Genomic DNA, 13,427 nt, shown 5'->3' with positions numbered 1-13,427 from the left:
TTAGGGATAGTCAGCATGGCTTTGTGCGTGGGAAATCATGTCTCACAAACTCGATTGAGTTTTTTGTAGAAGTAACAAAGAAGATTGATGATGGCAGAGCAGTAGATGTGATCTATATAGACTTCAGTAGGGCATTCGACAAGGTTCCCCATGGGAGGTGATTAGCAAGGCTAGATCTCATGGAATACAGGGAGAACTAGCCATTTGGATACAGAACTGGCTCAAAGGTAGAAGACAGAGGGTGGTGGTGGAGGGTTGCTTTTCAGACTGGAGGCCTGGTGCTGGTCCCTCTACCTTTTGTCATTTACATAAATGATTTGGATGCGAGCATAAGAGGTACAGTTAGTAAGTTTGCAGATGACACCAAAATTGGAGGTCTCGTGGACAGCGAAGAGGGTTACCTCAGATTACAACAGGATCTGGACCAGATGGACCAGTGGGCTGAGAAGTGGCAGATGGAGTTTAATTCACATGAATGCGAGGTGCTGCATTTTGTGAAAGCAAATCTTAGCAGGACTTATACACTTAATGGTAAGGTCCTAGGGAGGGGGTGTTGCTGAACAAAGAGACCTTGGAGTGCAGGTTCATAGCTCCTTGAAAGTGGAGTCGCAGGTAGATAGGATAGTGAAGAAGGCGTTTGGTATGCTTTCCTTTATTGGTCAAAGTATTGAGTACAGGGGTTGGGAGGTCATGCCATGTTGCGGGTGTACAGGACATTGGTTAGGCCACTGTTGGAATATTGCATGCAATTCTGGTCTCCTTCCTATTGGAAAGATGTGTAACGTGAAAGGATTCAAAAGATTTCCAAGGATGTTGCCAGGGTTGAGGATCTGAGCTACAGGGAGAGGCTGAACAGGATGGGGCTGTTTTCCCTGGAGCATCGGAGGCTGAGGGGTGACCTTATAGAGGTTTACAAAATTATGAGAGGCATGGATAGGATAAATGGGCAAAGTCTTTTCCCTGGGGTCAGGGAGTCCAGAACTAGAGGGCATAGGTTTAGGGTGAGAGTCTCTATGACTCTATAACTGGAAAACTTGATTTTCCTGCTTTTCTGAATGAAACTCCAGATTCTTCAGAACTAAAACTTCTGTTCTGAAATCAAAATGAAACATCATAACGCATTTGGCAGGTTTACTCTGCCAGTCATAAACTCAACAATATAAATATTTGTATATTAACATGACCTGGTTCTCCTGGGCATTTGATTGCAATCGTATGATTTCCTAGAATTGATGCACTTAAGTCACTGTGCAAATGACTTCCTGACCCTTTTTATTTCAGAACTATCATCACAGAACTGAAATAAAAACATCTGTCTCTATTTTGAAGTACAAATTCAAAATGATAATGTATGTTTATCTCACACAAGGGATGTAGCTAGGTTAAGTGAGTGGACAAAGATTTGGCAGATAGAATATAATGTGGGAAAATGGTAGGTTGTCCACTTTGCTCATAAGAATGAGAAAACAATATTATTAAAATGGTGAATGACTAAAGAATGAACGGATATTCTAGTATACAAAACATTAGTATGTTGTTATAGCAAATAACTGGGAAAAAACAAATTTGGCATTTATTGCAGGGTGGAAATAGTATAAAAGTTGGGAAGCTTTGGTACACCTGTACATGGCATTGGTGAGCCAAGACCTAAAATACTGGTTAGGCTTTTCTGATGGCCAGGTTATTTTATTTTTGAAGTGTGTAGATAGGAATTGTACATTGCTACATTCCCAATGTAGCAGACTCCAATAGATTTGCCTGGGAAATTGCAGATTCTAGTGGGCAATTCCTCTGCACCTGGAAACCTTCAAAAGTATCATAAAACATAGAACATTACAGCACAGTACAGGTCCTTCGGCCCTCGATGTTTCACCGACGTGTGAAACCATTCTAAAGCCCATCTAACCTACACTATTCCATTATCATCCATATGTTTATCCAATAACCATTTAAATGTCCTTAATGTTGGCGAGTCCACTACAGTTGCAGGCAGGGCAATCCGCACCTTTACTACTCCGAGTAAAGAACCTACCTCTGACATCTGTCCTAAATTACCCCTCAATTTAAAGCAATGTACCTTTGTGATAGCCATCACCATCCGAGGAAATAGGCTCCCTCTGTCCACCCTATCTAATCCTCTGATCATCTTGTATGCCTCTATTAATTCACCTCTTAACCTTCTTCTCTCTCAAGAAAACAGCCTCAAGTGCCTCAGCCTTTCTGCATAAGACCTTCCGTCCATACCAGGCAACATCCTGGTAAATTTTCTCTGCAGTCTTTCCAATGCTTCCACATCCTTGCTATAATGCAGCAACCAGACCTGTATGCAGTACTGCAAGTGCCGGCGCACCAGAGGTTTGCTGAAACATGACTTCATGGCTCTGATACTCCTTCCCTCTACCAATAAAAGCTAACACACTGTACGCCTTCATAACGCCTATCAGTCTGGGTGGCAACTTTCAGGGATCTACGCACATGGACACTGATATCTCTCTGCTCATCCACATTACCAAGAAACTTGTCATTAGCCCAGTACTCGATATTCCTGTTACTCTTTCCGAAGTGGATCACTTCACACTTTTCCACATTAAACTCCATTTGCCACCTCTCAGCCCAACTCTGCAGCGTATCTATATCCCTCTGTAACCTGCAACATCCTTCCACACTGTCCAGAACTCTACCAATTTTCGTGTCATCCATAAATTTACAAACCCATCCTTCTATGCCCTCATCCAAGTCATTTGTAAAACTGACAAACAGCAGTGGTCCCAAAACAGATCCTTGTGGTACACCACTCGTAATTACAGGTGAACATTTCCCATTAACCACCACCCTCTGTCTTCTTTCAGCCAGCCAATTTCTGATCCAAACCTCTAAATTCCCCTCAATCCCATACTTCCGTATTTTCCGCAATAGCCTACTGTGGGGAACCTTATCAAATGCTTTACTGAAATCCATATACACATCAATAGTTTTACCCTCATCCACCTATTTGGTCACCTTCTCAAAGAACTCAATAAAGCTTCTTAGGCACGACTTACCCTTCACAAAAGTGGACGGCACGGTGGCATAGTGGTTAGCACTGTTGCCTCACAACCCCAGAGACCAGGGTTCAATTCCCACCTCAGGCAACTGTCTGTGTGGAGTTTGCACATTCTCCCTGTGTCTGCGTGGGTTTTCTCTGGGTTCTCCGGTTTCCTCCCACGGTCCAAAAATGTGCCCGTTAGGTGAATTGGCCATGCTAAATTGCCCCTAGTGATAGGTGAACGGGTAAATGTAGGGGAATGGTCTGGGTGGGTTGCTGTTCGGATGGTCAGTGCGGACTTGTTGGGTCGAAGGGCCTGTTTCCACACTGTAAGTAATCAAATTTAATCTAAAAACTGTGCTGACTATCTCTAATCAAATTATTCCTTTCTAGATGATTATAAATCCTATCTCTTATAAGCGTCTCCAAAATGTTGCCCACAACAGAATTAAGGTGCACTGGTCTATAATTACCAGGGTTGTCTCTACTTCCCTTCTTGAACAAGGGGACAACATTTGCTATCCTCCAGTCTGGCACTATTCCTGTAGACAATGACTGGATACAGATCAAAGTCAAAGGCTCTGCACTCTCCTCCCTGGCTTTCCAGAGAATCGTAGGATAAATCCCATCTGGCCCAGGGAACTCATCTATTTTCACACTTCCCAGAATTTCTAACACCACCTCCTTATGAACCTCAATCCCATCTAATCTAATAGCTTGTATCTCAGTATTCTCCTCAACAACATAGTCTTTTTCCTGTGTGAATACTGATGAAAAATATTCATTTAGTGCCCCTCCTATTTCTTTGGACTTCACGTACAACTTCCCATTATTGTCCTTGACTGGCCCTAATCTTATCCTAGTCATTCTTTTATTTCTGACATACCTATACAAACCTTTAGGATTTTCCTTGATCCTATCTGCCAAAGACTTCTCATGTCCCTCCTGGCTCTTCTCAGCTCTCTCATTAGATCCTTCCTGGCTAACTTGTAAGTCTCAAACGCCCTAACTGAGCCTACACATCTCATCTTTACATAAGCCTCCCTCCTCCTCTTGACAAAAGATTCAACTTCTTTAGTAAACCATGGTTCCCTCGCTTGACCACTTCCACCCTGCCATGTACATACTTAAGAAGGACACGCAGTAGCTGTTCCTTAAACAAGCTCCACATTTCAATTGTGCCCATCCCCTGCAGTTTCCTTCCCCATCCTATACATCGTAAATCTTGCCTAATCACATCTTAATTGCCTTTCCCTCAGCTATAACTCTTGCCCTGCAGTATATACCTATCCCTCTCCATCGGTAAATCAAACATAACTGAATTGGTTACTATCACCAAAGTGCTCACCTACCTCCAAATCTAACACCTAGCCCGGTTCATTACCCATTACCAAATCCAATGTGGCCTCACCTCTTGTTGGCCGATCTACATACTGTGTCAGGAAACCCTCCTGCGCATATTGGATAAAAACTGACCCATCTAAAGTACTCAAACTATAGTGTTTGCAATCAATATTTGGAAAATTAAAGTCCCCCATAACAGCTACCCTGTTACTTTCGTTCCTATCCAGAATCATCTTTGCTATCCTATCTTCCGCATCTCTGGAACTATTAGGGGGCCTATAGAAAACTCCCAACAGGGTGACCTCTCCTTTCCTGTTTCTAACCTCAGCCCATACTACTTTGGTGGGCGAGTCCTCATAAGACGTTCTTTCTGCTACTGTGATACTGTCCTGGACTAACAATGCCACACCTCCCCCTCTTTTACCACCTTCCCCGATATTCCTGAAAAGTCTAAATCCTGGAACGTGTAACAACCATTCCTGTCCCTGCTCTCTCCATGTCTCCAAGATGGTCACATCCATTTAAATTGGACGTTTAAGAGTTCTGCTTTAGTTAAGATAATAGTCAGACAGGAAGAGACATTTAAAAACCTACTCAAATTCCTAGATAACTGGCAAACTGAACCACAACGTATTGCTCATATCCCCAAACTTCCCCAGATCTCTTACACCCTCTGGACCCTTGACCTAATAGCCAACACACCCTACCCACTCTACCCCACCCACTCACCCAAAGACCCAACAGCCTTGCTGTTCCCTCTGGACACAATACTTCCTCTTCTCCGTTACTGTTCATGATATTCGCACCCTCCTCACTGGACCTAATAATCCACATTCACCCAGATTTACCCTAAACACTCAACCATTTCCCTGGCATCATTCCTGCCTTGCAGTTTTGATGACATAAATTTTATCAGTTTGGCAGAGAAGTCTGTAATGCTTTAATAGCGCTATCCTTCTCCGTAGGTTTACCTATTAGCAATGGGTGAGTCGCTTCCTGTGTTGATGGCTCATCAGTTGCTACTATCCAGAAAAACATTGCAAGAGATTGACCCTCTAAAGGAAGATGTGAAATACCCTACAGATTCGCTGGCAAGCTTGGCATATCTTCTATTTGTTCAGCATATTGGCATTGATCAATTTCCAGCTATATACAGGTATGTAAAAATGAAAGCCTATTAGTTTGCTTAGCATTCCAAGGATTGAATGAGATGTAAAATTCACATTGTAACACTTGCTATTCCTAGAACTCAAACCACTTCTGTCATGTTCCTGCTCTTAGTCCCACCCCAGCAACTTGGAACTTTTTCACTTGTTTTTCAAATCTTCCTCATGTTCATTTCCTTTTTGAACAATGATTCATTCAGATAACTTTATTCATGCTTCTGCATGTTATGCTCTTAACCTATTTGAGACGCCATGAGAATATTTTACATAAAAACAGAAGTTGCTAGAGAACCTTAGCAGGTCTGGCAGCATCCGTGGAGAGAAAGCGGAGTTAATATTTTGGATCCAGTGACTCTTCTTCAGAATAGAATATTTTATGTATTGTGTTTTACCATACATAATCTTCTGCTGTCACACAGTCTTAACTTAAGAACTTTTCTTTGAAATGGTCCAAATATTATGGTGATCTTATTATAGAGTCATAGAGATGTACAGCATGGACACAGACCCTTTGGTCAAACCCATCTGTGTCAACCAGATATCCCAACCCAATCTAGTCTCACCTGCTAGCACCCGGCCCATAGCCCTCCAAACTCTTCCTATTCATATATCCATCCAAATGCCTCTTAAATGTTGCAATTGTACCAGCCTCCACCACTGCCTCTGGCAGCTCATTCCATATATGTACCACCCTCCGCGTGAAAAAGTTGCCCCGTAGGTCTCTTTTATATCTTTCCTCTCTCACCTTAAACCTATGTCCTCCAGTTCAGGACTCCCCGACCCCAGGGAAAAGACTGTGTCTATTTATTCTATCCATGCCCCTCATAATTTTGTAAACCTCTATAAGGTCACCTCTTAGCCGCTGACGCTCCAGGGAAAACAGCCCCAGCCTGTTCAGCCTCTCCCTAGAGCTCAAATCCTCCAACCCTGGCAACATCCTTGTAAACCTTTCTGAACCCTTTCAAGTTTCACAACATCTTTCCGATAGGAAGCAGACCAGAATTGCACGCAATATTCCAACAGTGGCCTAACCAATGTCCTGTACACCCGCAACATGAACTCCCAACTCCTTTACTCAATACTTTGACCAATAAAGGTAAGCATACCAAACGCTGCCTTCACTACCCTATCAACCTGTGGCTCCACTCTCAAGGAGCTATGAACCTGCACTCCAAGATCTCTTTGTTCAGCAACACTCCCTAGGACCTGACCATTAAGTGTATAAATCCTGCTAAGATTTGCTTTTCCAAAATGCAGCACCTCGCATTTATCTAGATTAAACTTCATCTGCCACTTCTCAGCCCATTGGCACATTTGGTCAAGATCCTGTTGTAATCTGAGGTAACCCTCTTCACTGTCCACTACACCTCAAATTTTGGTGTCATCTGCAAACTTACTAACTGTACCTCTTATGCTCGCATCCAAATCAATTATGTAAATGACAAAAAGGAGAGGACCCAGCACCACTCCTTGTGGCACTCCACTGGTCACAGGCCTTCAGTCTGAAAAACAATCCTCACCACCACCCTCTGTCTTCTACCTTTGAACCAGTTCTGTATCCAAATGGCTAGTTCTCCCTGTATTCCGTGAGATCTAACCTTGCTCGTCTGTCTCCCATGGGAAACCTTGTCAAATGCCTTACTGAAGTCCATATAGATCACATCTACTGCTCTGCCCTCATCAATCCTCTTTGTTACTTCCTCAAAAAACCCTATCAAGTTTGTGAGGCATGATTTCCCACGCACAAAGCCATGCTGACTATCCCTAATCAGTCCTTGCTTTACCAAATACATGTACATCCTGTCCCTCAGGATTCCCTCCAACAACTTGCCCACCACTGAGGTCAGGATCACCGGTCTATGGTTCCCTGGCTTGTCTTTACCGCCCTTCTTAAACAGCGCCACCACGTTAGCTAACCTCCAGTCTTCCGGCACCTCACCTGTGCCTATCGATGATACAAATATCTCAGCAAGAGGCCCAGCAATCACTTCTCTAGCTTCCTACAGAGCTCTAGGGTACACCTGATCAGGTCCTGGGGATTTATCCACCTTTAACCGTTTCAAGACTTCAGGTTCTGAGAAAGGGTCACTTGATCCGAAACGTTAACTCTGATTCCTCTCCACAGATGTTGCCAGACCTGCTGAGCTTTTCCAACAATTTCTATTTTTGTTTCTGATTTAGTGTTTGCAGTCCTTTTGGCAGTAATTGACATTTATAATTTCTGCGTATTTTAATTTGCATGAAATCATCTGTGAATGATATTTCATTAAAATAACCAGTTTAATTATTTTAATTTGAAATTTCTGTTTTGCAGTCCTGGATACCTGCTTCTATTTAATATGGAATATATAGCTGCACTAATTAGCAAGTAAGTTAATATATCTGGAGAATTATTGCAATGATTAGCAATGTGACTAAAACCTGTGTAATAAAACAAACTTTGCAATGTAATAGCCAACTCAAGGGAGATGCCTGATGCCTTTTTCCAATTGTTTTCTTCCCTTCTCCTGTTTTGAAGACAATGGACTATACTGTCTGGGAAGCAGGTGAGCCGCCTGCTGAAGCTGGAGTTTAATTGATGAATTGAGATGCCTTTTCAGTGGTAGTCCAGATGCTTCCTTGAACTTTGCACCCAAAATCTCTCAAATTTGAATGGCAGAGGGCGACCTGTGGTCGTAGGCTCACTGTTCTTTTGGTGTTTTTCTTCCATAAGGACAATCTAGTAGCTGTGACCATTGTCAATTTATAATTTTATTTTTCAGAGGGTGCATCCACCTTGAGGCATCCAGAATCGGAAGTCCACAACCTGGAAAATCACCCTCTGGGTTCGATAGTTGACAATGTTTTGATCCCACATTTCTTCCTTTTGGCAGGATTCATATCAGTCAGTTGACTCTGCTGTTGATCAGGATTACTGTATTGACCACTCATAAACCTATGCTGGGAATTTAAATAGGATCTTGGAGCATGATGCTGTAGGAATGAGAGTCAGATTTTTGTAGCACAGAAAGAGGTTTTTGGCCCATCAATTCTGTGCCAGTCATCAAACATTCATCTATTCTAATCCCATTTTCCAGCACTAGAATACTATGGTGTTTCAAGTGCTCACCTAAGTAGTTCTTAAATGTCTTGTGGGTTCCTGCCCCTCCCTCTCTATTGGTACTGAGTTCCAGATACCCACATCCCTCTGATTAAATTTTCTTTTCCTCAAATCCCATGTAAACCTCCTGCTCCTTACCTTAAAACTGTGCCTCCAATTATTGAACCCTCTACTAACTTGAAAGAATACACTGAGTTGGAAAGGGTGAAGGGATGTAAGGGGTTAATTCAAATCTCTGCCTTGATGTCCCGACCTATTCTGTTCCATGAGAGAGAGTTTGGAATTCCTTAGCATACTTTGTACCCTGCATAGCAAACTATCTCAAAACTGGCTTATTTATCACATTTGACTATGACCTGGTTGATATGCCAATAGTGAGGCTGAGAAATATACTTTCCAATATTGTTGTGCTTTGAATTGAGAGATCTATCAATGCTTTATAGGCAAACCTCCCAAATCATTTGGAATGAAAAAAGGATAAGGCTTTTGCATTGACATTATAGCTGAGTTGACTTATTGGTAACTTTTATTTTCATGAATATATTAAGATTATTAAGTTACTGGTTTTAAAAGATTGTGAACATTTTCATAAATATTGTATAAATGTAACTTTATAAAAATTGTTTATTCTGCTTGCATAAAATAACTTTGTTTATTCTAATAATAGGACAGAAGAGTCCATTTTGTCTAAAGGTCTGGTAAGCATTTTTGTATTTTACATCAGAAAACCTGAAAAACTCTTTAAACTTTTACATTGGATCTAAGTATAAATTTCTTCTTGTGTGACAAATAATGGCCAGGATTTTGCAGCAATAATGGTTGCAAAGAAGTGTTTACCATCATTATTCCTCTGAAACTCACACTCCATGTATAGATGATTTAGTACAAAAATCCAGATGTTGTTTCCAATTATTCTACGTTTCTCAATTGGGTGCATAGTTGACTCCCCAACTCAACCCAACCATGCCCCCAACACCCCTCGCCAAAGCTGATTATAATGTGTGGTGTTTGGAGATTTGGAAACTCAGCTAAGCCTTCGCAATGAGCTTAGCTGGAATAACAGCCCTCGAGTATTTATCAACACTGAAGTCTATTAAATCTACAGGAACAGATTTTTTTTAAAACCTACATCAGTTGGCCCATCAAACAATGCACTCCAGCAGCAATTTCTTTTTATTCTAACAGACAGCTGTAGCCTTTTTATTAACTTTTAAAAAGCTGAAGATTTAAATGGTCTCAGATCATGACATTTCAAAAGATCTTACTGACCTTCAAGAACATTTAAACCTCATTGTAAATATGGACTTGCTTGACTGAGCACTAATTTTCAGTGGCTGTGCTGACTTCAAGTTTTCTGCCTGTTTACTTTATGCCCCACCTCCTTCACCCCGACAGACAAAAAAACAGGATTCGCTGGACTGAACTGTACTTCCATACCTAGGTCCTGGTTTCCATTTTTAAAGGAGACTCCATGAAAAACAGCCTTTCCTCTGTGATCGAAAACAATTAAAACCCAATCAATTATTGGTTTAATTCATTTTAAATTTTGTTTTGAAATCTGAACTTCAATAATTTGTTGTATATTTATTGAATCTATATTTTTCAGGAATTATTTGAACATTGCTTATTAACAATTGAAGATAATCATCTCTCTCATAAGTATTTGGAAATGAAGAGTATTCTTAGTGTTCCTCAGGTAATCCACAATTCAAGCATAAAGGAAATATATGTGGGATCTAGACGTTGAGACTAACATTGGAAAAGCTACGAATTGTAACATGGGTTATAATGTTTAATTTCTGACTAACATATTAATAAATTTCTTAAATTTCTGCCCATAGGATTTAGTGAAGGTGATGACTCTCTGTCCCATTGAACATTTGGTATGTATTGATGTAATGATATGAAACTTTTTTTTATTTAAAGAACATGAAATGCTTTATAAGATTTAATTATTGGATGCGAGAATTGTGATGTAGTGGTAATAGTACTGATAATGGAAGCCTGTAACTTTCCTAACATAGACTGGAATAGTAACAGTGTGATGAGCAAAGAAGTGGAGGAATCTGAAGATACTATTAAAGAATTTTCCTGACCAGTACGTTTCCAGTCCACTGTGGAAGGAAGCAGCACAGGATCTAGTTTTGAAGGAAAATGTGGATAGAAGAGAGTGTTTCATTTGGGGAACAGTATTTATAATGTCATCAGATTTGGGAAATTTCTTGAAAAGAACCAGGACCAATAAAGTGTAAAAATAGTTTAACTGAAAGAGGTCTAATTTAGACAGGGAGGGAATCCAAATCTGGAAGTTTTGAAATTACCAAAGATATAAATTTGTTAAGAACTACAAACTTTATAATTGTTGAAAAAGCCATTTTCATTTTGCAAGAGTACCAATATGAAGGAGAACATTTTCTATGTTTGTACACCCCAGTGCAACACCAGCATCTCCAAATTATAACCTTTTCTATATATGAGAACAAAGTGTTGATTGGCTGGAAAGTCGACTCTGTTAACAACCTGATGAATGAGCAGCGCTCCGAAAGCTGGTGCTTCCAATTAAACCCGTTGGACTATAACCTGATGTTGTGTGATTTTTGACTCTGTTAAAGATATTGTCATGCAAAATGCACCAGTCAACATTTAACTTTAACAACAGTTAAATTATGACTGACAGTTAATGCCAAACATCATTTAAATTTAACCATACATTAATCCAAGATGGAGGACGGGAAAAATTTCTGGCTGTAAGAGCTGCTCCTTTTTTTTTTGAGGTATTTTAGGTGCTGGAGGTGATTTCCTCGAATTCCAGGAGCAACAATTACTGTTTTATATGCTATTGCATTGTTTTGGAACTTTAGAAAAAAAAAGTCAAAACAACAGCAGTTTTAAAAGGTAGAAGAACAGACAAAGGAAGCCCATGGTGAGGACAGTGCAGGAGAGAGAGAGGGAACCTGCACAGTTACTGCCTTTGCTGTTTTTGAATTCATGTGTCGCTGGACATCGGAGTGCATCTGGGAAAATTAACAAACAGTGAATTTCACACCTAATCTTGGAGGAACCTGTTTGGGCGAAGTTCACAACACAGAATCAGATAAGTTAATTGTTGTTTTAAGTCTGTCCAAGAGAAAGGCTGCATTAGTGAGTACAGTGGGTTCTTTCTTGATTATATGTTTTTGGAGAGAAGTCTCTTGATTAAACTTAAAATATAAGCCATAGCTCTTAATTTAACCTGGTGCAGTGTTTTATAGAGGAATAAGACGGTGTTATTTTTCTGGGTCTGTAGATTGTGAAGGAGCAAAAATGGCCTTTGCAGTGATATGCACTTCTTGTCAGATTTGGGAGTTTAAAGAGAGTTTAAGGGTTACTGCGGATTATATCTGCCATAAATGCTGTTGGATGCGTATCTTATCAGATCAAGTGGATCACTTGGAGAGACAGATAGAAGCGATAAGAAATTTGCAATAGCAACAGTATGTGATGGATGGCAGTTATAGGAATGGGGGGAAAAGTCTCAGATACAGTCACGTAGATGGGTTAACTTCAGGAAGGGTAAGAGAGGTTGGCACCAAGGGCAGACGTTTTTTGTGGATATACCCATTTCAAACAGGTATGCTGTTTTGGAAAATGTAGGGGGTGATGGATTCTCAGGGGAACGTAGCATGAACAGCCAAGTTTCTGGTATTGAGACTGGCTCTAATGCAATGATGGGTACGTTGGCTTCCAAGAGATCAGTTGTGTTAGGGGATTCTGTAGTCCGAGGTACAGACAGACGTTTCTGTGGCCAGCAGAGAAAAAGCAGAATGGTGTGTTGTTTCCCTGGTGCCAGGATCAAGGATGTCTCAGAGAGGGTGCAGAATGTTCTCACGGGGGAGAGATGCCAGCAAGGTCAATGTCCACATTGGAACCAACGATATAGGAAGGGAAAAGGTTGAGATTCTGAAGGGAGATTACAGAGAGCTAGGCAGAAATTTAAAAAGGAGGTCCTCAAGGGTAGTAATATTTACCCAGTGCTACGAGCTAGTGAGGGCAGGAATAGGAGGATAGAGCAGATGAATGCATGGCTGAGGAGCTGGTGTATGGGAGAAGGATTCACATTTTTGGATCATTGGAATCTTTTTGGGGTAGAAGTAACTTGTACAAGAAGGAACGGATTGCACCTAAATTGGAAGGGGACTAACATATTGGCAGGGAAATTTGCTTGAACTGCTTGGGAGGATTTAAACTAGTAAGGTGGGTGGGTGGGACCCAGGGAGATAGTGAGGAAAGAGATCAATCTGAGACTGGTACAGTGGAGAACAGAAGTGAATCAAACAGTCAGGGCAGGCAGGGACAATGTAGGACTAATAAATTAAACTGCATTTATTTCAATGCAAGGCACCTAACAAGGAAGGTAGATTAACTCAGGGCATGGTTAGGAACATGGGACTGGAATATCATAGCAATTACAGAAACATGGCTCAGGGATGGGCAGGACTGGCAGCTTAATGTTCCTGAATACAAATGCTACAGGAAGGATAGAAAGGGAGGCAAGAGAGGAGGGAGAGTGGCATTTTTGATAAGGGATAGCATTACAGCTGTGCTGAGGGAGCATATTTCCGGAAATACATCCAGGGAAGTTATTTGGATGGAACTGAGAAATAAGAAAGGGATGATCACCTTATTGGGATTGTATTATAGACCCCCTAATAGTCAGAGGGAAATTGAGAAACAAACTTGGAAGGAGATCTCAGCTATCTGTAAAAATAATACACTGCCCGTTTCTACCTCCTGCCCGAAATCCACAAACCTG

The 13,427-nt window shown here is 41.0% G+C and overlaps 1 protein-coding gene across 3 annotated transcripts in view; it reads left to right on the top strand.

The window, feature by feature from the left end:
- The window catches only part of glmna (glomulin, FKBP associated protein a), a 61,146-nt gene that overhangs the window by 30,029 nt on the left and 17,690 nt on the right, over positions 1-13,427 (top strand). For all 3 annotated transcript variants that reach the window (XM_043698788.1, XM_043698789.1, XM_043698790.1), the window contains exons 8-12: positions 5,335-5,525; positions 7,850-7,903; positions 9,303-9,333; positions 10,242-10,331; positions 10,477-10,518. In XM_043698788.1, the coding sequence (XP_043554723.1) occupies positions 5,335-5,525; positions 7,850-7,903; positions 9,303-9,333; positions 10,242-10,331; positions 10,477-10,518 (408 nt within the window). The remainder of the gene's footprint in view (positions 1-5,334; positions 5,526-7,849; positions 7,904-9,302; positions 9,334-10,241; positions 10,332-10,476; positions 10,519-13,427) is intronic.

This window comes from Chiloscyllium plagiosum, chromosome 11 (genome assembly GCF_004010195.1).
Source record: "Chiloscyllium plagiosum isolate BGI_BamShark_2017 chromosome 11, ASM401019v2, whole genome shotgun sequence".
NCBI lineage: Eukaryota > Metazoa > Chordata > Chondrichthyes > Orectolobiformes > Hemiscylliidae > Chiloscyllium > Chiloscyllium plagiosum.
The sequence above is the reverse complement of the archived record's forward strand: the minus strand, read 5'-3'. Positions and strand labels throughout refer to the sequence as shown.